General features: G+C 44.7%; 1 protein-coding gene across 5 annotated transcripts; it reads left to right on the top strand.

The window, feature by feature from the left end:
- The first annotated feature begins 1,443 nt into the window (after positions 1–1,443).
- On the top strand, positions 1,444–27,522 carry USP40 (ubiquitin specific peptidase 40). 5 transcript variants are annotated; one of them, XM_053947625.1, is made up of 32 exons: positions 1,444–1,466; positions 3,739–3,955; positions 4,184–4,251; positions 5,009–5,122; positions 5,883–6,047; positions 6,455–6,601; positions 8,135–8,278; positions 9,291–9,419; positions 9,654–9,755; positions 10,333–10,440; positions 10,974–11,295; positions 11,710–11,791; positions 12,607–12,778; positions 13,269–13,353; positions 14,118–14,188; positions 15,045–15,364; positions 15,829–15,955; positions 16,935–16,992; positions 17,286–17,339; positions 17,745–17,833; positions 18,258–18,344; positions 18,803–18,839; positions 19,311–19,375; positions 19,471–19,545; positions 19,948–20,074; positions 21,159–21,253; positions 22,389–22,507; positions 22,989–23,054; positions 23,278–23,488; positions 23,612–23,707; positions 24,452–24,546; positions 25,495–27,522. In XM_053947625.1, the coding sequence occupies exons 2-32, from the start codon at positions 3,757–3,759 to the stop codon at positions 25,598–25,600; spliced, it is 3,735 nt and encodes a 1,244-aa protein (XP_053803600.1). In that variant the 5' UTR covers positions 1,444–1,466; positions 3,739–3,756; the 3' UTR covers positions 25,601–27,522. The 5 variants fall into 5 exon arrangements, with proteins under 5 accessions (XP_053803600.1, XP_053803601.1, XP_053803602.1 ...); XM_053947626.1 differs by lacking the exon at positions 5,009–5,122; XM_053947627.1 differs by lacking the exons at positions 22,989–23,054; positions 23,278–23,488; positions 23,612–23,707; positions 24,452–24,546; positions 25,495–27,522 and adding an exon at positions 21,349–21,383 and having other exon boundaries at positions 22,389–22,442.

The following is a 27,522-nucleotide window of genomic DNA, read 5'->3' as shown; positions in this document are numbered from 1 at the left end:
GAAATCCATGAAAAGAGATCCCCAAGCCCCTCTAATAAATCCATGGCAGGAGATGCCCAATCCCTCTAATACATCCAGACAGAGATGCCAAAACTGCTATAATAAATTTATAAAAGGAGATCCCAAATCCCTCTAATTAATTCATGACAATAGATCCCCAAGCCCCTCTAATAAATCCATGAAAGTCCATCCCCAAACCCCTGTAATAAATCCATGAACGGAGAATCCAAAATCCTTCAATAAAGCCATGGCAGGAGATCCCAATCCCACCTAATATATCCATGAAAATAGAATCCCAAACCCTTCTAACAAATCCAGAAAGAGATCACCAAAGCCCTTTAATAAACCCATAAAAAGAGAGCCCCAAACCTCTCTAATATATCCATGTCAGGAGATCCCAGAACCTTTCCAATAAAACCATGGCAGGATATCCCAAATCCCTGCAATAAATCCATGACAGAAAACAACTGTTTTGAAAGAGAGAGCCGGTCTTTCTAGAATGCCAGGATGGTTTGTGTTGGAAGGGACCTTAAAGCTCATCCCGTCCCACCCCCTGCCATGGGCACACCTTCCACTAGCCCAGGTCGCTCCAGGCCCCCATCGAGTGTGTCCTGGAACACATCCAGGTGAAACAGAGATTTTTGGAGTTAAGTTAACAAAATGAATTAAGCATTTATATTTTAGCTTGTAGAGTTACGTATTGAATTTTAACCTTTTACTTAAGAAACCTCTGCCTGGTACAAAGGGCATAGGAAAATGCAAAATCCTGAAGCTTCTTGCATAAAGAACAATACCAGAGGGGGCAAAGAACCCAGATAAAGAAGCTGCTCTCTCTCCAAGCCTATCAAGACTGACAGACGTACTCAGATAAGCACCAAAGGACCGAAAGCGCACGCACAGAGAGGAAAAGTTCAGAAGTTCAGTCATGAGGAAGACCAAAATCTTCAGCCTCAGGACCACCGAGAGACCCCCCGTACGACCACCACAGCAAACCACGCGTGCCCAGAAGGGCGTGGACTTACTTAGCATGAGAGGCGAGGACAGGCGGGGCCAGGGGTTGAATATGCGTGAAAAAGTTGTGCAATGTGTTGCATATGGAACATCTTTGGGAATAATGGTGTGGGTCAGACTGAGGCTCGGGGCACAAGTTTTGGAGAGCTATCTCACTTGTGCCGGGCGCTGACGTACATACCCACTGCATAACTACCCCAGGTTGTGGAGTCTAATTATTATTATTATTATTATTATTATTATTTAGTCTATTTATTCCGCATATCGCTTCACATCCCACTGATTGCCATGACACCCCCCCGCTGCCCTCACGCTGGTGAAACTACGACTCCCGGCGTGCCCCGCGCGCCCCCGCCTTCACCGCGGGCCGCCGGTCCCGGCGTGCTTTGCGCGGCGCCACACAACAAACATGGCGGCGGCCGCTGGCCCGTGGCCGTAGGGCCGGGCCGGGCGCGGTGAGTGCGGGGCTCTGAGGGGCCGCGGATCGCCGGCCCGGGGAGACCGCCGGGCTCGGGTGGGCCTGGGATGGCTTTGTTAGAGGGGTTTGGAAGCTCCTGGCATGGGTTTGATAGAGGGATTTGGGATCTCCTGTCACGGACTTATTAGAGGGTCTGGCATCTCCTGCCATGGGTTTATTAGAGGGGTCTGGGGTCTCCTGTCATGGGTTTTTTAAAAGGGTTTGTGATCTCCTGTAACAGACTTATTAGAGGGGTGTGGGATCTCCTGTCATGGGTTTTTTAAAAGGGTTTGTGATCTCTTGTAACAGATTTATTAGAGGGGTTTGGGATCTCCTGCCATGGGTTTATTAAAAGGGTTTGTGATCTCCTGTCACAGATTTATTAGAGGAGTTTGGGATCTCCTGTCACCGGTTTATTAAAAGGGTTTGGGATCTCCTGCCATGGGTTTTTTAGAAGGGTTTTGGGTTTCCTATCACAGATTTGTTAGAGGGGTGTGGGATCTCTTGTCCTGGGTTTATTAAAAGGGTTTGGGATCTCCTGTCACAGATTTATTAGAGGGTTTGCCCTCTCCTGCCATGGGTTTTTTAGAGGGGTGTGGGATCTCCTGTCATGGGTTTTTTAAAAGGGTTTGCCCTCTCCTGTAACAGACTTATTAGAGGGCTTTGGGATCTCCTGCCGTGGGTTTTTTAAAAGGGTTTGTGATCTCCTGTCACAGATTTATTAGAGGGGTTTGGGATCTCCTGCCATGGGTTTATTAAAAGGGTTTGTGATCTCCTGTCACAGATTTATTAGAGGAGTTTGGGATCTCCTGTCACCGGTTTATTAAAAGGGTTTGGGATCTCCTGCCATGGGTTTTTTAGAAGGGTTTTGGGTTTCCTATCACAGATTTGTTAGAGGGGTGTGGGATCTCCTGTCATGGGTTTTTTAAAAGGGGTTTGGGATCTCCTATCACAGATATATTAGGGGGATTTGGGAACTTCTGCCATGAGTTTATTTGAGGGTTTTGGGAACCTCTCATCGGTTTGTCAGAGGGCTTTGGGAATCTTAGGGCTTTATTGGAGGGTTTTGGGAACTCCTGCCATGGGTTTTTTTAGAGGGGTTTGGGCTCTGCTCTCATAGATTTATTGGAGGGGTTTGGGAGCTCCTGCTGTGGATTCATTTCAGGGGGTTGGGATTGTTTGTCATCGATATTTTAAAGGGTTTTGGGGATTTCCTGTCATGGTTTTATTAGAGGGTTTTGTGATCTCCTGCTATGGATTTATTAGAGGGGTTTGGGAATCCCATTGGAGAGTCGTGGTTTATTAGAGGGATTTGTGTATCTCCTGTCATGGAAGTATTAGAGAATTTTGGGATCTCCTGTCATGCATTTATTAAAGATGTTTTGGGATCTCTTGCCATGGATTTATTCCAGGATTTTGGTTTCTCCTGCCACGGATTCATTCCAGCCTTAGCCCCTGTGCTCTGAGCTGTCCCTGGGCCATCCAGAATCCCTTCCAGCTGCTATTCCTGGGTGGTTTTTAAGGGAAGGAGGATCCAGAAATAAGGAGCGAGGGAGGATTTGGCACTCAAGTGCCTCTCCAGAGTGGTGGGTGGGTGGTGTCTCCTGGATATGGCCCTTTTTTGGGACAAACCATCCACTCAGGAGCTGCTGGGAGGAGAACAATCTAAAGTGCAACAGGCCTGACTGGAAACAGGAATGAGGGCTGGGAGACAGCTTGGATTGAGTGCCAAGCCCAGGAATTCCATCCAGCAGCTTGGGAGGAGGGGCCTTTACAGAGATTTTAAGGCAGTCAAGAGCTGCATTCAGAGGAGGAAAAGCTGATGCAAAGTGATTTATTTGCTATTTATGTTCATGAGGAAAGTGAAACTTTAAAATCTTTCTGCTTTAATGTCTCAGATGAAGAAGTGCCAGGATTTTGGAGGAGGTGGATAAGGATAATCCAAGGTAGGGGAGAGTTCACTTGTAGGAATGAATAACAGCTTTGTGCAAAATGGAATTGTGGTGGGTTTGATTCTGGTGAAAAGACTGCTCAGACCTGTGGTAACAGAAATGCTTTTAATTCACCCTTTTTTTTTTTTTTTTTTTGTTACATTAATTTACACTTTTACATGGGTTTATCTTTAGAATGACCAGAATAAGGTGGGGAAAAAAAAAAAAAAAAAACAACCAAATTCTTTAGTCAGGGCTTCCAGGTTTATCTTGGAGGATTTGAGGTGGATGAGTTCAACTGCATTTTTTATAGCAAACACTTGTTGTATCTTTTTAAAGGACTCTTTTGCCTTCACAATGTTTGGGGACTTATTTGAAGAGGATTTTTCCTTTATTTCCAACAATCATTATGGGAAAGGGAAGAAATCAAAGCCCAGAGAGTCTGAGCCTCCAGCTCCCAGGGATTTCACCAACCTCAGTGGAATCAAAAATCAGGGTGGGACCTGCTACCTCAATTCCCTTCTGCAGACTCTGCTTTTCACGCCTGAATTTAGAGGTGAGATGCTCAAAACCTTCTTAAAATAATGTTGGGATTGATATTTTAGTGAGACTTGCACTTCTGGTTATTTATTTAAGAAACAAAGTGAACTCAGGTGATTTTGGGGCACAGTTCACTTTAAATAAATTATTGCAGAATGAAATCATAGTGTTTGACATTAAAAGACATTAATTTTTTGAAGAGGGGATGTTGTCTTTTTAAGTAATAATTTTTTACCAATTGCAGAGGCTTTGTTCTCCCTGGGACCTGAAGAGCTTGGCACTCTGGATGACAGCAGGAAACCAGATGCAAAGGTGTTGGGAATTTCCCTGTTCATCACTGTCCAGTGCTGATTTGGAGCAATATGGCTGCAGTTCATGTGAAACTTAGGAAAATGAGTGAAAACCTAAATTTGATACTGAGAGGCAGTTTGGTCTGGCTGATACTCGATTTTTTCACACCATTCTAAGCTTTCATTGCTTTAAGGTTTTACTTCAGAAATCAGATATGGAGTCTGTTTCTGCTGAGGTGTTCTCCCTCCCACCTCATTCCACCCCACCACCAAGCCCTTCAGGAGGGCTGGAGAGGGACTTGGGGCAAGGGATGAAGGGACAGGACACAGGGAATGGCTCCCACTGCCAGAGGGCAGGGATGGATGGGAGATTGGGCAGGAATTGTTCCCTGGGAGGGTGGGGAGGGGCTGGGATGGAAGTCCCAGAGCAGCTGTGGCTGTCCCTGGATCCCTGCAAGTGTCCAAGTGTCCAAGGCCAGGCTGGATGGGGAGCAGCCTGGGACAGTGGAAGGTGTCCCTGCCCATGGCAGGGGTGGAATGGGATGGGCTTTGAGGTCCTCCCAACCCAAACCATTCCACTTGGCTGCGTAAGGTGAGGCACTGTGGATTTTTGTGAACCAAGTCTGACTGCTCAGTGTGAACTGAGTAATGAGTGTTATGAACCAGGCAGGGGTAGTTTATGCCCAGCTTTGTGGTAAGTAGCCTCTGTTTTGGCTGGAATGGCCGGTGTGAAGGCCGTGTCTGACGTGCTGCCTCTGTTCCCTTGCTGGCGCTGCCAGGTTCGGATCATCCCGCTGCAGCTGCAGCGCTTGTTTGCTCAGCTCCTGCTTCTGGACCAGCAGGCTGCATCCACCGCAGACCTCACCGAGAGCTTCGGCTGGAGCGGCCACGAGGTGCCAATCTCCACCCCCACACACTTCTCCCTGCGTACAGATGGGTTCTGCAAGTCTGACACTTAGGAAATGCCTTAAAATCCTTCAGGCTACGGAGGTGACATTGAATTGGGTCAGCTCTTGGTGTATCCTGTTGGATCTCCACGTGGAGTCCGTGGCAGTTGTTTACAGGGAGGAACAGAAGATGGTTGTTCTCTTAGATACAATTCCAGTCGTTTTTCCTTTGTTTTTACAGGGGTGTTTTTCCAACAGGCTCAGATACTTAGATTCTTACCCAAGTTGAACTGTGTCAGTCAGAGATTAATCTAAATCTAGGGAATGGCTTCAAATTGACAGAGAGCAGGTGTAAATGGACTATTGGGAAGGAATTGTTCCCTGGGAGGGTGGGCAGGCCCTGGCACAGGGTGCCCAGAGAAGCTGTGGCTGCCCCTGGATCCCTGGAAGTGTCCAAGGTTGGGTCTTGGAGCAGCCTGGGATACTGGAAGGTGTCCGTGCCCATGGCAGGGGTTGGAACAAAATGATCTTTAAGGTCCTTCCAACCCAAACCACTCTGGAATTCTATGATCCTACCCAAGTGAAAGTGTCTTAGATGGGTTGTAGCATAACCAAATTAACAATAATAGGTGTAGTACTTTACTACTCAAGGAGTAAATGTATGAGTAGTTGTTGAGACTCTGGGACACTTGGTATGTTATTTTTAAGCCACAAGCCAAGCACAGCAGTGTTTCATTCCTTCCTGTTTGGTTTTCCCTCCTTGCAGGAGATGAGGCAGCACGATGTGCAGGAATTGAACAGGATCCTCTTCAGTGCTCTGGAGACTTCCCTGGTGGGGACATCGGGCCACGACCTCATCAACCGCCTCTACCATGGCATTGTTGTCAACCAGATTGTCTGTAAGGAGTGCAAGAACGTCAGTGAGAGACAGGTAAAGCCAGGGATCTTCCCCTGGGGGGTTCACTTCAGGCTGTTGACTTTAAATGTTTTTAAAGTCCAAAAGTAATGTCATCCTTGTTGAGTGCCTTGTTGAATCCAGGTAGTGAGTGTTGGACTTCAGGTCTTGGGCTGCATTTTCTAAATGAGAGGTAAAAAAGCCAAATGTTTTGCATCTTCTGAGTTCACAAGCCCTGCCTTTAACAGATGCAGTTAGCACAGAGTGCAGTGAGGTAACAGCAAAACATACATTGACAGTCTTTTATGCTCTTTGTAATTTAAAAAATTCTGTGACTGTGTGAGGTTTTTTTTGCCCATCACTGTGATGAATAGGATGGGTATCTTTCTAATCACCACAAACTTACACCCCTCAGAACCACCTTTCTTGTTTTTTCTGCACAGGAAGATTTCTTAGACCTCACAGTGGCAGTGAAAGGTGTGGCTGGCTTGGAGGAGGCCCTGTGGAACATGTATGTGGAGGAAGAATACTTTGAGAATGACAACTTGTATCGATGTGGAGCCTGTGATAAACTGGTTGAAGCTTCAAAGGTAACACCTTGGGGTGGGATGATGTAGGGTTAGTTGGGATGTTAGGAAAAAATTCTTCCCTGTGAGAGTGAAGTTGCCCTGGCACAGGGTGCCCAGAGAAGCTGTGGCTGCCCCTGGATCCCTGGAAGTGTCCAAGGTTGGGTTTGGAGCAGCCTGGGATAGTGGAAGGTGTCTCTGCCCACGGCAGTGGGTGGCACTGGATGGGCTTTAAGGTCCCTTCCAACCCAAACCGTGCTGGTATTTTGTGAAACCTCAGCAGGGATGTCAAGAAAAGCTCCTGTGGCTCATTTCCCAAATGTTGGTGCAGTTTTTTGTCCCTAACATGGAGTGTGGCATAATTTGGAGAGTACTGACTCATTCAACACCTCTGCTGCACCTTGCTCTGTGCATTCCGGAGGATTGGCTAAAAGATAATTTAGAGCATAAAATAAAAATGTGCAATGAGAGAAATCATGGAAACTCTCTTCTGGAGAACTCAAATGACAGAGAAGAACAATGGGCAGCTGTTGCTCTGTGCAGGGAATGGGATCTGTTCCTCTGTTTTTGTGGAGGGAAGCAGACTCAGGCTGTTTTTGCCCTCTGCCCTTGTCACAGCAGCAGAGCTCCTTGGCCTCCTGCAGGATGGGTGAAATTTAAACTCTGCAGCCCGCTGGATGTGGAAGGAGTAGTTCAAAGGGAAGCTGAGGTCAGGCCAGGTTAATCAGTGACTTGGGAGTTCAGGAACTCTCAGCGGTGCCTCACGTGTCTTGTTGCAAGGGCTGGCTGGGGTTTAACTGGGCTGGGTTCAAGGCAGTACAGGGTAAGTTGTCTGCCTCTCACGAGTGCTCATCCATGCAGGAGGAGAGTGGGAACTCTGAGTTTTGGTAGGAAATCACAGAGCGGGGGGCTGCCAGGCTATGGATGCAAATGGAATTCCTAATTCAGGGGATTTCTTAAACCCTGTGTGTGTTCCTGTTATGGCTCTGCCAGTGGAGAGGAGGATGGAGGCCTTGGAAGGGCTCAGAAATGTGGCCATGAAACCCACACCTGCTGTCACAGGTGGTACAAGATGGTTGTTTTTACTTCTCACAAGGGTTCTTGATGGGCTCACCCATCAAGTGGTTGGATCTGGATTAATCTGGGATCATTAAAATGGATTATCCTGGCTTTCCTGCCTGGAGTGTGCTCTCCTGTAGAAATGAGGGAGACTTTACCTCCTGGTTGTTCTGTGACTGCCGGTACAGAGCCCATGGGCTATTACTGACTGGAATTTCACCTATGTCCTTTATTTGCTGTGGCAGGATCAGGTGTGGGACTGGTGATCACCAATCAAGGAGGATGTGGGGCTCAACGGGGGGAGAAGACCTGGGTCACTTTTAGGTTCTGTCATTGGAAGGGAAATTGAGAATTAGTGAAGATGTTTCAAAAATGAGGGCACTGATCTTGTCTCTGGTGGTAACAAAGCTTTGGTAGAAAGGGATTTGACCACAGCAAGGTGGAAGCACAGTTTTGTTCTGAGTCTGTGCTTAAAGTGTTTCTTAAATCCCTTCCCAGTCTGCTAAACTACGCAAGCTGCCTCCCTTCCTCACCATTTCCCTCCTGAGGTTCAACTTTGACTTTGAGAAGTGTGAGAGGTACAAGGAAACAAGCTGCTACACATTCCCCATCCAGATCAACCTGAGGCCTTTCTGTGAGCAGGTGGGCACTGTTAACATTTGTTAAAGGTTTCTGTATACTCAGCAGAGAACCCACAGCTCAAGGTTATCTTTTATTTTGCATTTTGTCATGTATTTGAGTAACTTTGGTGTCCTCCTCCACTTTTGAACTGAGCTACCTTGTAGCTATGAGAGGGAAGGGTAAAATAATTACCCAAAAGTTATCTAACCTTTCCTTGACAGGAAGATAATTATCTGGAAATGGGAATTGAAATTCATTTTTGCGTGGTTATTCTCTGAGAGCATCATGCATAAATTGAGCTATATGTGCTTTTGGTGCCTGTAGTTATTCAATTTTTCTCAGGAATCTCTATTTGCATTCATAAATATGTTTCTGGTTATAGATTGAGCTATGCCATGGCTTGATGACAAATTTTGATTCTTAAACAACACAACAGAGGCACTCTTATGGAACAGACATTTTTCTTCTTGAAGTGTTGCAATGCAAGCTTGGAAATTTCTCAGTGTTAGAATTTGAGGAAACCTTTTTCCCCCTCCCCAGTTTTAGAGTTTCTAAGTGTTGCTTCTTTTCTCTCTCCTCTTTTAAACAAAATAAGCTGTGTTGTGAGCAAACATTGAAATTGAAAATATTTTGAGTTTCCAGTATGGTTCAGAATCCTGCTTGTTTAATAACACAGATTGCCCAGGGAAGCTGTGGCTGCCCTGTCCCTGGCAGTCTCCAAGGCCAGCTTGGACAGGACTTGGAGCCACTTGGGCTGGTGGAAGGTTGTCCCTTCCCCTGGCAGGAACTCAGATGAATTTTAAGGTCCCTCCAGCCCAAACCATTCTGAGATTTTATGATTTATCAGCCTGTGCCTTGCTCCATGGCTTGTGCCAGTCCTTCCTTGTGTCCCCAGCCCTCAGGGGCCATTTCAGTCTCTGCATGTGCAAACGCACACTGAGAAATCTCTGAAGTGATGCTAAAGGAATAAAGCTGTCTTTGTGCAAGAGACTGACCTCAGTTATTGTTACAATTATTGTTTTTCTTTTTAAAGACTGAAATGGATGATTCAGAGTACATGTATGAGCTCTTCTCTGTTATTATACACAAAGGTGGCTGCTATGGAGGACACTATCATGTTTATATCAGAGATGTGGATGAATTAGGAAACTGGCAACTCCAAGTAAGTCCTAAAGGCTTTTCTTCCTTGCTTTAGAGGTTGTACTTCTCAGAAGAGTATTAAGAGCTAGTGGATGAATGTGCATCCAAACTTAATTAATATTTTAATGAGGCTTTGTGTGTCTTGCCTCATTGAGAAGGGCAGTTTAACAGAATGTCCTTCACACTCCTAAATTGTGCATGATCATGTCTATTTGTGTGTGAAACCACAATATTTATGAGTGTCTTTCTTACCCAGGAAGAAGAAGATGGGCTGATTGAAGAGAAGGCTTTAAGAGACACTGAGAATGCCAAAGAAACAGAAAATCCACTGGCAGTCTTAAAAGGGATTTTATCAGAGGTATGGTATGTAAGGAGTTCATTGCTTTGGTCTTGGAGCGAGGGAACGTGCAGGGGGTTGTGTTTGTGAGAGTGGTCAGGCTTCAGGGTCCAGAGCTCTTCTGAGCTTGGTGTGAAGCATTTAAAACTTGGCTTTAATATTAACAGTGGCTCTTCATACAGACAGAGGTCCTTTTGGAGAATTTCTAAAGCTGCTCACCAAAGCTGTTGCAAAAGGAATCAGAATATCCAGAGCTGGAAGGGACCCACAAGGAACATTGATCCAGCTCCTGGCCCTGCACAGACACCCCACCAATCCCAGCTTGTCCACCCCTGAGAGCATTGTCCTGGAGCTTCTTGGGCTCTGGCAGCCTTGGGAATGTGCCCATTCCCTGGGGAGCCTGGGCAGTGCCCAGCACCCTCTGAGGGAAGAGCCTTTCTCTGATGTCCAACCTAAAGCCCCTCTGACACAGCTCCAGGTGATGCTACAGCAGCTTATTAAAAACCAGGAATGATTAAAACACTTCCAGATTGGCTTCTTTGTGTTGACACCTTGACTTTTGTAGCCTTTGTTACCTTAATTTTTAATTTCTTTGCAGGAAGAAGCTAAACAAATTCCTGTGGATCAATTAGGGCAGAAATTACTGGAGAAGAAAGGGGTGTCCTGGAATAAGAAATACAGAAAACAATATGGAGCATTACGAAAGGTAATCACAGGTTTGCTAGTTTTGGCTTTAGATAGCTTCTATAATCATTTATATTATTATTGAATAGTCAGGAGGGTGATAATTGCCTTGGATTAGCATGTGCAAGGAGAGGTTTGTAATGTGAATTAGCAGGCTGGGGTACATAAGATATCCAAGGAATTGTCTGCCTGAGACTTTTTGTATTTTTTTTCCCCAGTAAAACAATTTTCCAAATGGTTGCTGTATTTTATGATGTGTTAAGGAAAATAGTTCAGCATTTGTGTTGTAGATAGGTGGAACACTGATGTTTGCTTGTTTTTTGAAGGGAGCTACTTGCAGTTTCCACAAGAAATATTTAAATGTAGGTGTGAAGTGTAGATGTGAGGCTTTTACAGAGGCAAACTGAGAAAATACATGAGGAAGCAACATAAAATGAGAGTTGAATTAATGGGGTTTGTGTTTCACTTTGAGGACAATCAGGTGGAGCAGCTTAATGCAGGCTGCTGCATTTAAAACTTGGCACCTTCTTCATCCTGTCCTTGCTTCCCTTTCAGTATTTGCAGAATCATCCTCAGATATTCCAGCTGAGTCCTGATGGAAATAAGGTCAGCCTGAAGGAAACACACAAGCTCCTGTTCAAGCTGGATTCTCATGGACAAAATCTCCAGAGCCCTTCCCAGAAGAATGACGTCCAGTGGAACTGTGAGAAAAACCCTCCAAGGCCAAGGGCTGCTTCTGCTGGGTGCCACTGGTTTGATCTGAATGATTCCAAAGTCCAGCCCATCAAGGAGAAGGACATTGAGAAGCAATTCCAGGGTAAAGAGAGTGCCTACATGCTGTTCTACAGAAAAGCTCAGCTGAAGAGGCCCCCTGAAGGTACACAAAGCTCATCTGGAGATTCTGGGGGAGCTTCCTACTTTGACATTTTTTCTGGAGTGCTTTTTTGTCCTTTCCAAGCTTTATTTTCCCCAGTTTTCCTTATAGTGATCATTTGAAAAAAGAGTTAAATGAAGATACAAGGAGATGGTGACCTGTTGACTGGCTGTAGCTGACAAATTTTTTTAGCGTGCTCCAGAAATAATGGCAGAGCATCAAATACAAGTTGTTGCTAATGGCATTTATGTGTTAATTTCCCTTAAAGGAAGGTTGATTGGAAGGAGTAAAAGCATTTGTTTGTTCTTTATACCATCATGCAGTTGAGTTTTCAGTGATTATTGTACTGTAATGTCTCCTCTTGATAACTTTTCTTGTTTTCCAAACACATTTTAAGCCTATATTTTTTTGTTACAGCACGTGGAAATCCAAGGTACCAAATTCCTGAGCACCTGCTGAATGAAATGAATGCTGCTAATACAGAGCTGCAGAAAAAGAGGTATATGGTGTCACTGTAATCAAGCAGCTCTTATCTGCAGGACTCCCAAGGGATTCAAAAGGATAGAAATTCCTTGAGCAGAGTCAGAAGTGAAATGGTTCAGTGTCAGAGGTTAATTGAAGAATATAACTTCTCTATCCATATTCTGCTGGTTCCCTGCCTTCCCTGTTAGCAGACAGCCTACAGAATTTCAAGGGAAACATACAGTTTCAAATTGTACCATTTTCTGGTGAAAATCACTGCAATTCTGGAAAGAGGGTAGAATGTAGTATCTTAATTGTATTTATAGAGGGAATTCTGCACTGGGAGAAGGGGGAAGGACTTGGTTTACAGTGAATTTACAGATAAATGACATTCTCTGCCATAAAAGTGAAGAACTTGTGGTATTCAGGTTGGACAAAACTTTCCCTTGTGTTGAGGGACACAGGTGCTGGTACACCTGAATCACAGTTAAGATACTACAATACAGACACGAGAGTGACAGTTTATGGGATATTTCACACAAGTCTGTGGCTACCCCATCCCTGGAAATGTCCAAGCTTGGGGCAGCCTGGGGTAGGGGCAGGTGTCCCTGCCCATGGCAGGGGTGGGACTGGATGAACTTTCAGTCCCTCCCCACCCAAACCATCCTGGGATTCTGAGTGAATTCCACTCCTTTATGTTTTTTAATGGTTTGCTGCTACAGCTAGGGACAGGTATAAAGGAGGAGGGGATGTGACAGGGAATTTAGCCCGGAGGGATCAGTTCCAGGACAGCTGCACAGAAACATCTGTTTGGAGTTAAATTCACCACTTTGTTGTGTTGTTCTCCCAAAGAGCTGAATGTGACTCAGCGAACAATGGCATGGATTTACATCTCCACCTGAGCTCCTGCTATAAATTCCACAATGGGGCTTTGCATCCTTCACTTTCTTGCAAAGAGAGTGTGGTGGATTTGACTATTGACAGAAGGAAGACACTGGGAGACCTTCGGCAGGCAGTGTTCCAGGTACCTGCTCTATCAAATCAACTCAAACTTCATTTTTACTTGAGCCACTGCAACCTTTACAAATACATTTATACTGCAATCTTTGTGTCAAGGAGAAATTTTCAGCAGTAAATGGAGTTTAGGAGGCTAAAAACTTAATATGAGTTTACAAAGGAGGAAAGAGTGGTGTGGGGTCTGTTCTTGAAGCCATGAAATTGCTGGAAGTTTAACTATGGCAACTTCAAAGTTCACATGAGCTAATTAATGATATTTGTGCATCATGTGCATGGCCATGGATTGACACTGCAGAACTCCAGGCTTATTCTTAATATTTCATTTTGTGACAGAGTTGTCTTTGTCTTTTCAAGGAGTCACCAGTTAAGTGGCACCAAGTGAGCTTGGGAGCCAGGCTGTGGCAGCTTTCAGCAGATTGTAATTGTTGTGAGTGCTGTGAGCTACTGCTCGCTGTTATTTTACAGTGATAATTTTTCTGGTTATTTTTCCCAACTAGATGTTGGAGTCTTGGGAAGGGGACATGGTTCTCAGCATGGCCAAGCCTTTACCAGCAGGATTACACCTGTACCAGGTGCTTGATGGTAAGAGCACTGCATGCCAGGCTTCCATGCTACTGCTGTATTTTAATTTCTGCAGCCATCAAAGATTTCATCTATCAGCCATCCTGGAGATGTGTATTACTGAACACTCTTCCAGCTCAAACTCATGTTTAATTATTTGAATTATTTATTTCACTCTTATTAGTAGAATGAATGATTTTGAGACTTGGCTGTGAAATCTTTGTTGTGAAATGCAGATCTTAAGCAAGCTAAGCACATTTGCTGACAAGAATGTATCAGTCTGTGTCTTGCCCTTGATTTGCTTGTGGATGTTTGCTTTCATAGGATTGGCCTATTAGGTGGAGGAGAGGATAGAAGAGAGGAGCCAGGGTAACATCAAAGGAAAATGTAGGTTAGACTTCAGCTGAAGTAGGAATTTTGTAGAGGGAAATGCTCATATAAAGAGTTCATTAATTTATTAGGGGTACATCAGTTTTTCAAATTGTCATTTTTGCCTCCAGCTTTGCTTTGCTAGGCAGTTCAAAGTGTCAGTCTTTAACAAGTTATTCAGTAACTTTTAAATGTTATGTTCTCTGTGGTTAGATTCAGAAAATCACTGTTGAACCAGAACATAACCCAGCTCTCCATGGTGTTGACATCAAAATAGAGAGACACTCAGGGCTATTCTAAATATTCCTCCTCATGCTTGCACAGTTCTTTAAGTATAGTGACTCTTAAGAACTTGCTGACCCTGTTTGTGTGTCTTGTGGGGAGCAAGAACTTGATGATTTGCTCCAATTTTTTAGGAGATGAGGTGACCCTGGATGGCGTTGGGCTGGCTGATGGAGCAGACATCTTCGTCTGGAATGGGAAAGAGGTAAAGGAACCAAGCACTTCCTTCCTTGTCAGCTCTGAAGAGATAAGACTTTGCGAGGTCTCCTAGAAATCCTGTGCTGCTTTTGTAGTTTTTCATCTTCCTTTTAATATTAAGGCTTCTGCTTAACCTGGAAGTGGTTGTGAAGCACAGCATTTTATTCTGTCTCTCTAGTGGAATAAAATGCTACTTTAAAATTATTTTTATTGTAAAAGTATCCATTTTATATTGGCTTTCTCAAAAAAAAACCTCCAAACTAAACAAAACCATCCAAACATGTAGTAACAGAGTCGTTTTCATCTTGGTTTTATTTTTGGTATAGTTTTTTCTGTTGCAGCTTTTGTGTCTTTAAATTTTCTTCAGCAAGGAGTTTAGGTTGAATTTAGGTTGACTATCAGGAAGATCACGCTTTTAAAATGGAAAGTCACAATGTTCAGTCACATTTGGGTGATTCTTTAATGTCCTGAGGGGCTAAATTCCTGTGTTCTAGATTTTGCCAAGTGTCCACTGGTTTCCCAGTTGCTTACCATGGAATGGTTTGGGAAGGGACTTAAGGTGTCCCTGCCATGGACAGGGACACCTTCCACTATCCCAGATTGCTTCAAGCCCTGTCCAGCCTGGCCTTGGACACTTGCAGGGATCCAGGGGCAGCCACAGCTTCTCTGGATAACATTCTTCTCTCTCTTCCCGACACCTGTGGGTTGCTCTGGTTGTTTGTTCAGTACAAATTCGGTCCGAGGAAGTTTGTTTGTGAGGGGAGAGTGTCCACTTTGGTCTCAATTTTCTCCCTGCCCAGTCTCTGCTGTATTTTCTGGATCAGGCCCCCATAAAGCTGGCATTCCTTCCTGCTTTCCCTCAGGTTGGAGGCACAAAGGTGCTGGCGGGCCCCGAGCACGAGCCCGTGGTGCTCAACGTGCTTCGCTTGGCCGAGCACAACGAGGGCGGCAAGGGGCAGCACTTCAGCGAGGCCCAGCACGTGTTCTCCTGCAGCACCAGCCTGGCACAGCTGCACTCTGCCTTGGCTCCAGCCGGGGGCATCATCCTCAAGAACGGCTCAGGAGCAGACACAGAAGCCAAGAACTGGGAAGTTTTCCATGAGGAAGACATGAAGGAAACAGTCCGAAGTGTTGGGCTCAGGGACGGGTGCTCTGTGCTGATCTTAGACAGCCATGACCAGAGGTAACGTTTTTGATTATGATTGTAATTAAACAAAAAAAAAGCAATTTTGGCAAAACCTTTTAGTTCAAATTATACTAACAGCATATATTCTTGTAATTAATTATCACTTTAAGCTTATAAATACAAGTACTTCCATCTTAAGTTTTGGAGACCAGTTATTTATCAGCTGTTAGATTTTTCTTGCCCTCAAAATGCAGCACCAGTCACAACCTTTGATTTGCACTTGCAAAGGGGGAAAAACCTGGTGGGAACAACTCACGTTCAGTGAATCCAAAGCTGCCAGGGGCAAATTTGTGGTCTCATGACACTCTGTGCTCCCTGAGGCCTCTGCTGTGTGAGATGCCATCACTATGAACAACTTTGGCACCATCAGTTTATTTGGGAGCTGTGCTGGTGAGTGATGTAGCTCTGCCAGTGTTTAGTTTTCCTGTCTCTGACTGTCTTTGCACTGCTGATTCCCACAGCTTTGTCAACGTGGCAAGTGGGAATTTGACTGCCTTCACCTATGACATCAGCTGGCTCCAAGTGAAAAACTTCTGTGGGGTGGAAGAGGAGGAGAAACACGTTAAAATCACTGCCACTATTGAAACAGTAAGGACTCTGCTTTCCTGAACAGCTTGGCCACTGCACTTGGCCCAGCTCATTCGATGTAGCCTCAGGGATGAAGCAGGGATGAGCTCAGAGTTACAATCCCTGGGGTATTTGCAGGTAGCTTAAACCAGTGCAGTGTTTTAGTGTCAATGTCTTGGTTTGGAAAGACAGGTGTCTGCTAAGGAAGGCGGGAGCCTCCCCTGAAATGGAAAAATGTAGACCCCTTCCCTCTGAATTGTTATAAATTTGAAATTAAGGGAGGCTCTCAGGCAAAAATATGGGAGCAGGAATAACAGTTCTTTATTAGGGAAGAAAATAAACAAAAAATAAACAATGCAGTGAACTAAAACAACACGGACAGAGTCAGAATACAACCTGACACCCTGTTGGTCAGGTTGTTGGTAGCAGTGCAATTGGAATTGTGGCTGCAGTCCTCCTGGAGTGTCAGGTGTGGTTCTGTTGGAGTAGTGATCTTGTAGAAAAGGGTGCAGTCTTCCTCTGAAGAGGCAGCTGTTGCTCTGGGAAATCCAGTGCAGGAAAAGCCATGCTGGTGTTCCAGAAACTCAAGATTATATCCAGGTAGGAATGCTTGGCTCCTCCCTCTGAGCAGAGCCTCTCCCAATGGGATGTTACAGTTCTTATCAGTCATGCAGTGACACTCAATGGCCCCTTATCAGCAGATGTCTCCCCTGAGAGAGGACGGGCTGAGGAAGAAATAAGGAAAACTGCCCACTTAACAGAAGCCAACTGCCATACAGATGGCAAATAGAATACATCTTGCTTCTCAGCCTGGGACAGTCAAATACTTTTCTCTTTGGACCATCCTGTAAATGGAAGTTTGAGATGGTGTCAGTAACCAGAGCTAAAAGAGAGGGGAAGGATTATCTTTGTGCACTGGCACTTGAACAAGCAGGGAGGGGTGTTGGTGGCATTCCAGGCTGGAGGTGTTCATATCCCTTTTAATGTCCCTGTCTTTTAGGTGATGTCAGATATCAAAATGAAAGCGATCCGGGAGCTTCAGCTGCAGGAGGAGCTGGGTACGTGTTCAGCTGCTTTTATCGGTCTGCTAATGTTACAATTTACTGGCTTTTGAGTCGGTTTAGTGGTAGAATTTTCCTTTCAGTGAAAGAACAAAAGCTGAGACTCTTGATGGAGCCTCAAGGAGTCTCTTTCCAGTTGTATTTTTGATGTCACAGAGGGAGACCTCTAAGATAAACCTGTTGTAATTAATCTTAAAGGTGTTACTTGTCTGAAATTCTGAGCCAAATTCCTGTTTCATTCCTATTTTAATGACTTAATACCTCTCTCTTTCCTGCCCTTTTTGCTGCAGCAAATGAGAGCTGTCTTAGACCTGTTAGTGGAAATGGGAAACTTCTGTTTCCAGGTAAATGGATTTATTGAATCACTCTTCTGTAAGAAACTCACTGGGGAGATTTTGAGCCTCTGTTTGTCCTTTCCTGGGAGGAGTTACCCACACATAACTCCACTGATTCCAGGCTTAACTGAACCAGTTGTGTGGGTTTTTTTTTTTTTTTTCCAGTTTTAAAGTTAATTAACAGTACCAATACAAAGATAGGGATTAAACTGAAATGTTCAGCTTGGTTTTATTGCTTACATCCCTAATCCACCTGTGCTCCTGATGGACTCTGGGAGCTCTCCATGCCTTTGTTCTCCTCATAGGGGACTCAGATCTGCTGTCAGGGCTGAGCAAGCTCTCCAGAGAGCACTGAAGAGTTTTAGCTTGCTCTGAGGATGATAAAATTGATGTTTTTATTTGTCCTCCCTGAAGTGCCTGAGGATTACACAGTCAAGGAAGCAGAACTTAAGATGGGAAGCTTGCTTGGGCTGTGCCGTGGGAAAGCTCCAACTTCCACTCAGGTACAGCAGTGTGGGATGGGAGGAGCCTGGTGCAGGGATTTTCCTAAAGAGAATAAAGGAAAAAAAGGGGATAGTGCTCTTGGAATGTGCAAGTTGTAAATATCCCAGGATCCCAGAATGGTTTGGGTTGGAAGGGACCTTAAAGCTCATCCAATTCCACGCCTTGCCAAGGGCAGGGACACCTTCCACTATCCCAGGATGCTGCAAGCCCTGTCCAACTTGGCCTTAATGTGCAGGGGGAGGAGTAGTTGTGCATTTCTGGAGACCAGGGGTGGCTAATGAGGATCTGCTGATGGCCATAACTCAACTATCTTTGAGTGTCATTTTTTTGGTGCCATTTTAGTGCTTTTTGATGACATTCTCGCCACAGGAATTGTTCTTACACTTCCGTATTTATTCTGATAGTTTGCTTTTGGATTTTCAGCTCTTCCTGTACTTCATGGTTGGGAGTGACCAAAGCTGCAGGCCTGAGATGGAGATAGTTGTGGAGGAGACTGCCTCTGTCAGAGAGGTAAGGCTGGCTGCTCCCAAGCTCCTGAACAACATTCCTTGCACAGACCTGGAGGCAGAAGGGTTGGGAAGAGCCATGCACAGAGTGAAGGCAACTCTGGTGCTACCAGTCCAGTTGAATTTGCAGATTGGATTTTTTTTTTTTTTAAAGGTGCATGTGCAAACTCTGGGGCAGAATTTGTTCAAGTAAAGGAACAAACTAACAACACACATTTAATTTTTTACCAGCTTGGGAAAGCTGACTCAGCTGATGTGGTGAATTTTTTGCCTGAAAACCATCTCATCCATGAAGGGTTTAATATATAGCCCAAATACATCTTGTCTATCTAATTATATTGTTTTAAGAATTGACCAGCAATCAGTCATTCTTTGTCAGAAAATTCTAACATAGATTGGCTGAAAAATTTATTTCTTAGCCTCAGCATTGACACAACTCTCATCCTGTGTTTCTTCTTTCAGTGTCTCAATTTAATGCTGGAGAAATCAGGATTATCAGGTTAGTTGTGTTGTTATTTACATTTTTTTAAGGAATTTTTACTATTTTTAAGTCAGGTTTTCCTACCCTAAACCTTGTAAGTTTTTTTCAATTATCTGTGTTATTGTAATGGGAGGAAGGGAAAGAATTCTAAACATGAAGTTTTTATAATACTGTTTTTATTTTAAAGAGCTTGTCATAGTTTCAAATTTGACACATGAGAATTCCTTCTCTTCTCTGAAACCAGGGAAAATAATTAGATAGGTGAGGAAGGGAGATCTGTGCAAATAAAAGATTATTTTCGTACGGCAAAAGGTCTGGGGAAGATGAAAGTGATAATTCATTTAGCCAGAGTTGTGTTTAAAAAGCAAATAAAAATAAAGAACAAAAGAAAAAGGACCCTTGACACTTCTTAAGTGTTTTGTAATATTTTCCCACACTGGTGTTATTGACTGAGTAGTTTTCTCTGTGTATCTTTTTTGGTTTTGGTAGGTGACAACTGGCATTTGAGAAGGCTTGACTGGTGCTACGAGGCAGGGGAAGCATTAAGTCAGGAAGTAAGAGGAGCCTGTTTTAATCCATCAGTTCTCTGCTCCCTGGGGAGAAAGGCAGCTGTGGGCTGACAGGGATCCTGTGCTTTCTCTTCCTGCAGAATGCCACCCTGAAGGAACTCAACGTTTGCAGAGGAGACACTTTGGTTATAACAGAAGGAAAGCTTCCAGAAAAGGTAAAAGGAGAGTGGGCAGTGTCTGGAGACTTGGAATCCCACAGTGGTTTGGGTTGGGAGGGACCTTAAAGCCCATCCAATGCCACCCTGCCATGGCAGGGACACCTTCCACTAGCCCAGGTTGCTCCAATCCCTGTCCATCCTGGCCCTGAACAGGCTGTCTCTCAAAACTGTAGCATCATTATTTTTGCACCACCACCACCATGTTCCCCACTAAATCACATCCCCAGCTGCCACATCCACAAATTCTTTGGACACTTCCAGGAGTGGTGACTCCATGCTGGGCAGCCTGTTCCAAAAGCTTAGTTTAAACAAATCTTTTCTCTCTTCCTGTGCTAAAGGTGAAATTTCACCTTGTCTGCACACAACACTTGAGGAGCCACCTGGTATTTTCTATTCCAGGGTTTCCTGAAAATCCCCATCTGGTGGCTGAAGCCTTCAGGCCATAAGAAACATGGAGAGAATGCACAAGACCAGGTGAATGGGATCACCTGGAAGATGGAGGCTTTGCAGGTGTCTGCTGCAGCAGGTGAGCTTGGCCAAGCTTTGAAAGGAATCGTCTGTGGTTGCTCTTTAAGTCAAACCCAAATTTTAATCAAAGGTTTAAAACCCTTCTGAAACCTAGGAAGGGCTGCATGAGTTGCATCAAGGTTATGGTGAAAGGACCACTCAGGAGACAAATGCAGTTTTGAACATAAATGCTGGATAATCCTGTTGTAGGGATGTTCCTCAGATGGATTGGCTCAAAACACCACTAAATTTTGTAGCAGGGGCTCTTTGTCAGTCTCTGTCCTGAAGGCAGTGACAGCAGTGTAAAGCATCTCCTTCATGAGCACAGACGTGATTGGCTTCAAATGTCAGACTCCTGAAGGCACAATTAATTCCCTTCAGGCTGTGTTGCTTTTTTGGGAAGCTGTAAAAGGAAGGATGGGTAAAGTTTGCATAGTATCAAAGACCTTAAATGCAGTGTTTTAACTGTTTTCTCTCCTGAAGGTCAAATTCAAAACCAGCCAGGGCAGCAAAATCAAGTGAGGGTCGAGAAGGGAGAAGATAATGAAGTGAAAATAAGAGAATTAGAAAATGGGGAACAGATTGATTTTTCATTTTTTACTAAAAGTAATATTCCTCTGGTGCTGAGTTGTGCTGCAGGGCAGGACCACTCCCCTTGTAGAAGTTTTCTTTGCATTTTTCTCCTTCTGCCTCAAACTTTTTCTGAGTTTCACTTTTTCCCCTGTTGATTCCAGTAGTGGAGCTAAGAGCAATTTCACTTTGCTTGCAGTAGGTTTAACCAATAACTAACACCTTTTATCAATGGCAATAACTGCTCCTAGTTCTGAAAGTTGCAGTATAGGATCTGTATAGGAACTGTTTGGAATTACCAGGATATATTTTGTGTGCTGGATATGGCCGTGGCAGGGGGCTGGAATGAGGTGACCTTTAAGGTCCCTTCCAACTCAGACCAGTCTGGGATTCCTGGATACTCTTAAGTGGACTCCAGACTCCTTCTCAGTGAAATGTGACCATGAAGTGACTGTTATCTCTCAGGACTGTACAAATCACGTTGACTCTTCTGTTATTTGTTTCTTCCTCCTCCCTCTCCCCCCTCTTCAAAGCTCCACCAGAACCCACCCACCCAGGCCTGGATCTCTGTTATGCTGGCAGGATAGAGATAGCAGGAGAGGCCTCTCTGGAAGATCTGAAGATGCAGGTTAGATGTTCTCCTGTGTTGGACTGTGCAGCAGCGCTGTGATGACTCGAGCTCTATTAACAGCTCTTTTTTATTTCCTTTTCCCCTGTCTCCAGTCTGTTGTGCCATGGTGTTTATGCCATGGTCACTGGTAAGTACCAAGAGGCAGCTGGAGCACGTAGCTCAGACAATTCCTTAGTGTCCCTGCTGTCCCCATCCTCCCTGTCACATGTCCTGGCCTGAGGGAGCCTCGTTGCACATCAGCTAAAGCTCTGCCTGGCAGCTTTTGTCTTTATTTCAGTGTAAAATCTCTCCATGGGAAGCACACACATAACAAGCACCTCCTCAAAAGCCACTTTGGCATTTCCACGTTGTTCCTGTATTAGTTTTCTGCATTTTTTTTTTTTTTTTAATTTCTGTATGTGGAATGTGATGAGTGAAGAATTGCTTTGAGGTGCACAGATTTGTCAGCCAGGAAGGTCTGGCTCATTTTGTTTGGCCAGAAACTAAAATACCTTTGTATGGTTTTAATACACTAAAAACCAAACCAAGCAAAACACCCCCCAAAAAAAAACTAAACCCCAAATCCACACCAAACTCACAAAAATGGGTAACCCAGTCCTACCAAAAGGCTCTGTGTGGTTTAAGCAGTGGTTGTTCTACTTGAACTGCATGGGGAAGGATCTCTCACCTGATCCTGCTCCATACCAACACTGATTTTTTTTGGGTATGACTTCAGTTTTGGGCTCTTCCAGGCTACTGCTATGGAGAACTGTTTGCAGCTTGATCAAGGAGAGCTGGCTGAGCATGGGATGTGTTGTGTCCTTGGCAAGGGCTTAGAGGAGCTCAGCACTCTGCTGGAGACTGGGGCAACGATTGCAACAGCCTCATTCCCTCCCAGTTGTTCAAATTTTGGTTAAAAAAAGAAATTGGGTACTTTGGAAATAGAAGTTGAGTTGAGAATTCTTGAGAGGGAAGGAAATCCAACTTCCTTTGAGGTTGAGAAGTGAGGATTTTGCTTATAATCACAAGCAACAGCTGGTGTGGAATAAATCTCAATACTTTGCCCTCTTTTTTGAGAGTTAATCCACTGTTTTTCTATTTTCCCAGGGAGACTGGCTGCTAAAATTATTGACAAAGTATTTCTGTTTTTCAGGTTCTGACCTTACCCTGCTGCCAGGAGCAGGTTGTGCCCCTGCCCTTGTTCCTCAGAGCTTGGACACTGGACAGCAAACGCCCCGGGAAGCTCCTACGGGACAACAAGAGGAGACTCAGGTCGGTTTTCTGGGGAATGTGCAACAGGCTGGATCTGGAATGGACTGTGGGAGATTCATCAGCTCAATCTGGGTTGGAAAGGATCTTAAAGATGAGCAGTCCCACCCTTGCCATGGACAGGGACACCATCCATTATCTCAGGCTGTTCCAAGCCCCTCCAGCCTGGCCTTGGACACTTCCAGGGATCCAGGGACAGCCACAGCTTCTCTGGGCACCCTGTGCCAGGGCCTCAGCACCCTCACAGGGAGGAATTTTCCCCAGTATCCCATCCATCCCTGCCCTCTAGCAATGGGAAAGCCATTTCCCCTTGTTCTGTCCCTCCATCCCTTGTCCCAGTCCCTCTTCAGCTTTCCTGGAGACCCTTCAGGCACTGGAAGGAGCTCTAAGGTCTCCTTGGAGCTTTTCTCTCCTGCAGGTGACCACTCCCAGCTCTCCTAGCCCGGCTCCAGAGCCACGTAGACAATCTCTGTTCTGTTTTCAGTGACTACAGGCTGGGTGCCAGAGTGGAAATCTGCATAGAACCCTTGCAAGAAGAAGAGAATTTGGGGTAAGAGCTCAAGATCTTTATTTCTCTTGTTTCTTACAGCTCTGCATTTGAGGGAAGCCTTCACTGAGCAGCTTTTGACTTCGGGGCTCTCAGGATGTGGGAAAACCTTGGAAGTTGTTTATTGTTTTCCACAAACAAAGTGAGGGAGGGCAGGAGGTGGGGAAAGCTGGGAATTCTGAAAGCATGGCTCACAAGAATTTCCATTCTCTCATCCTGCTGCCAGCCCCCACGAGCTGCTGCTGCGAGTCCAGATGGGAATACCAGGAGAGAGGGACTACTCCAGATCCCAGGATTTGGTGTGGGATATCTCCAAGGAATGCACAACCTGGGCTCTGAGGCAGAGAGTGGCTTCTCACTATTGTCTCCCTGTAGATAAAATTGAAATAGCCAAATACTTCCCTGAGAGATTTGAGTGGCTGCCAATATCTAGCTGGGTAAGATCTGGAGTGACAGAATCCAACAGTTGTTGGAGAGGAGCACGTGTTGGTTTGGGCTGCAGTTCCTTAGGGATTGAATTTAAGGAGAATTCCAAACTCTTCTGCTTTGGTTTTGTTCAGACACAGCAAATCTCCAAGAGGAAAAGGAGGAAAAAGCAGGCAAGTTTGCAGTCAGCACCTTACCACCTGAAGGATGGAGACATCATTGGGGTGAAGGTAAATTTCCCGGGATTTAATTGTTGCACGAGCATCAGGTTCAGGCAATGTCCCCTTTGCAGTATCTTCATTTCTTCCTGGTTTTCTCTCATCCTGCTGCATTTCTGGGAGTACTGGGATGTGGGTTTGGACACTGCATTGTGTTGATAAGAAATTTCTTGCTGCTACTGCTTTTCCTTTTTCTCATGGATAATTTTTTCTTGCCCTCATTTTTGACTTTTTTTTTTTTTTCAAATTCTGAGTAAAATCCAAGGAAATGCCCTTTCAAAATCACATTACAGACACAAACTGCTACATATTATGGGTTACCAAACTATGACAGTTCTATTTTATGGTGTGAAGAGGAATTACCCAGCATTGAGCTCTGAGCTAGCAATCAGGCTTAGTTAGAAGGAAAGAACATTCTGGCTGGGTTTTAGAGCAGTAGGAGAAAAATGTGATGTCCTGTCCTGCTGTTTTAGCCTATTGGAAGAAATCCATCCCTGGAAGTCTTCCTGGCCAGGCTGGACAGGGCTTGGAGCAACCTGGGATAGTGGAAGGTGTCCCTGCCCATGGCAGGGGTGGTACTGGATGATCTTCAATATCCCTCCCACCTCAAACCATTGCAATTCTAATGAACTTGTAATTAATCAGTGCAAAACTAGACAAAAGAAACAATCTGGAAATGTATTGTGTCAGTCGAGGAACAGCTGGGAAATAGTTCGACCTTCTGACTTTGATCTCTCCAATCCTTTTTCATAACAGAACCTTCTCCTTGATGACACCAAGGACTTCAGCACTGTCAGGGATGACATTGGGAAAGAGAAGCAAAGGCAGCTGGCTCTGGAAAAGAGGAAAAGGTAGTGAGCATTTAGTTTCATTTTTCTTTAGAAATATGCAAAGTGCTTGCTGCTTTTCAGAGCAGCTGTGGCTGCCCCATCTGTGGAAGTGTCCCACGGCCAGGTTGGATGGGGTTTGGAGCAACTGAGATAGTGAAAGGTGTCCCTGCCCATGGCAGGGGGTGGCACTGAGTAGTCCTTAAGGTCCCTTGAAATCCAAACCATTCCATGATTCAGCCTAACTGGATAATTTTTGAGGCCAGTGGTTAATGCTTTTTCTCTTCAAGCCAGGTCTTACAAGCTCTCAGAGAAAAGCATTATACCCTTGATAGCTCAGCTACCTCAGGTGGCATAAAAGAAGCAGGATGGCTCCTATGACAGTGTTGGAAACAAAAAGTTTTAATAAAAGGCAAAATAAAAAAGCTCTTTACAGAGAAAACCAAGCCAGGGCAAGAGGTTCTTGCTCCTTCTAAAACACTTCACAAAAGCCATTACTTCTTTCGTTCTCTTCTTTTTCTAGGGAATTGCTTAGGCAGGACTTTTTCGCCTCTGTCCAATTGGCTATCCTTAGATTTGAGGTGAAGTCCCCAAGGTCCTGTGAGGTGTCTTTTAACCAAATTGAAGAGAGAAACTCCTGGGCTTTTTTCCTTTTTAAGGAGACAAAGGGTGACTTGTTTACTCTGTCAACAGGGGGCACATTCCTACAAGTGGTAGCTGCGTGCTGTCAGAGCACACAGTTTCAGTAATCCTGCAGGGAGCACTTGGGTGATTCCAACTCCTGGCTCTCAGTGTTCCTCCACTGAACCTCATGGTTTTTTCTCCTGGAACACACTGGAGATGAAAATGAACCCTTGGCTGGCTTGGCCTTGCACGGGCTGTTTTCACAGCTCCTGAAACTCAGAGTTCAGGCCAGGCTCACGCTGCTAAGGCCCAGCACTGAACATTAACCAGGTTATTTCTGTTTTCCAGCCGCCAGGAGCGTGTCCAGGATCCCCTTTTCCCCGAGGAGAAGCTCCCCACGAAGCCCCGCAAACCAGAAGTGGCTCTTTCCATCAACGTGGGGGTTTTCAGATAGCACCAGGAGCTGCTCTGCCTACACCACCCTGTACTAACCTGGCCTGCAGGGCCTCAGCTCCAGCAGCAAGAGGGGCTTTCCCAAAGTGTCTTCAAGGATCCATGGGGCACAAACTGGCTGTAGGATTCAGGATAACTCTTGAGTTTCTTCTGCTCTCTCTTGGGGAAGTGCTTTATGGTCCCTTTGTCAGTGTGGTACTTACTCTCAGGCTGAGTAAATGCACTTTATGGAGGAGGAAAAGGATTCATATATTGTATAACCCCTCAGTGACTCTTTTCTAACCACCCAAAATGCTTTGTTGGGTCAGATCTGACCTCCTGCACCATCACTACTGAGATTTAATGCAGTCATAATCATCTCTTTTTAGAATTTTTTCCTATCTCTGATCACTGAAGTTGCTGCTGATACCAGAATTTGCTTTTCTCTCTTTATCTCTAAACAGAAGTCTGTAGGAAGCTGGAGTCAGCCCTAAGAATGAAGGCAATGTGGAAATCTCTGAGCAAAGTGTAGGAAATTGGCTGAAAAATAACAAGTCCAGCATCTGTCAAGATGTAAAACCTGGAGACATTTTGTGATCTGGAACAACAGGGACGTAATCTTAGATTTTGAAGTTTCTGGCTTCAGTTGTTGCCCATAAACTTCACTTTGCAATTTCTAGGGCATTTTTGTTGTCCCTGAACTTTATCAACAGGCAAAACGGTTGGAAGAAATGGACAGAACAACTGTTTGGTCTTCAGTGGGTTTTACTGTACTCAGGAAAAAGGCATTTATTTTCAGTGCTCCTCTTCAGAGGAATTTCCCTCATTTCTCATCTTTCCAGCTGTTCTGATACTCTGTTACATTGGAGAACCTGTTTCTCTTGGTGTCCTGAGCTGATTTTGAGCAGCTCACTGAGCTGGGCTCTAGGTCAAAGGCTCTGAAGTATTAACTCCAAAGTGAGCCTGATTATCCTGAATTAAATCTGTGATAATGACAGGACAAAACACGAGTTTGCTTTTGAGGGCTGCAGTAAGTATTTGACCTATTTGCTGTATGTAGTAGGAGCTGCCAGTTGAGCAGATTCCTCAAATTTTGGTTAATGTGAGATTTTTCATGTACCTTTTACAGGCTAACACTACTCTGGTATTTCAGACAGCATAAAGACAAAAACTGACACTCTGCTAGCAGCAAAAAAAAAAAAAAGTGAAAAGCACCATGAAACATACAATTATTTTTTACTTCTCTGCATATCTTTAGAATTCAGTAGGTACTCCTGTACTTTTTGGGGCTGATGCTCTGCAGAAGGGGCTGTTAATGTCCTCACTCACTTGGATCCTGAAGTCCCAGTTTCATGGATACATTTTCTGCCCGAGAGAAGGGCAGTGGATGTTTTCCCATCTTAATTTGTGTCGCCTTCTTTACATATCAGGTGTTCTTGGGAGCCTGGGTTTACAGCAGGGGTCAGAGGTGCTGATTCCAAAGGTTTGTGTTCCCACATGGTTCCAGCCCATTGGATTTATTTGCTGTCACTTCAGTTCCTCTGGTTCCTGCTGGAGAGCTGGACTGAGCTCAGCCTTCCTCTCTTGAATGACTCTGGTCTCTCTCCCTGAGAACACCAAGTTTGGAGAAATCGAAATGCAAATTCCAAGTGGGAATTTTGTGCCTTTGTTCAAGTGTAATGTAGCAGCACCTGCACTGAACCAATCTTGGATTATTTCTAATGTTGGCTCAAAATGCATTTTTTTTTTTCTTCCTTGAAACTCTTGTGGACCATTCCACAATGAGGGAGTTCATGGAAAACAGGGCTGGGGAGTGGAAACACCTTTTGAAAACAGAGTCTTTGACTCTGTGGGTTCTGATGGTTATTTGCAAAGCCTGGAAGAGCTTTCATCTTTATTTTTCAAGTGTTCTTCACAAAATAAAATGTCATTTTTATCTGCCTA

The sequence above is a fragment of the Vidua chalybeata genome, chromosome 7 (assembly GCF_026979565.1).
Source record: "Vidua chalybeata isolate OUT-0048 chromosome 7, bVidCha1 merged haplotype, whole genome shotgun sequence".
Taxonomy (NCBI): domain Eukaryota; kingdom Metazoa; phylum Chordata; class Aves; order Passeriformes; family Viduidae; genus Vidua; species Vidua chalybeata.
The sequence above is the reverse complement of the archived record's forward strand: the minus strand, read 5'-3'. Positions and strand labels throughout refer to the sequence as shown.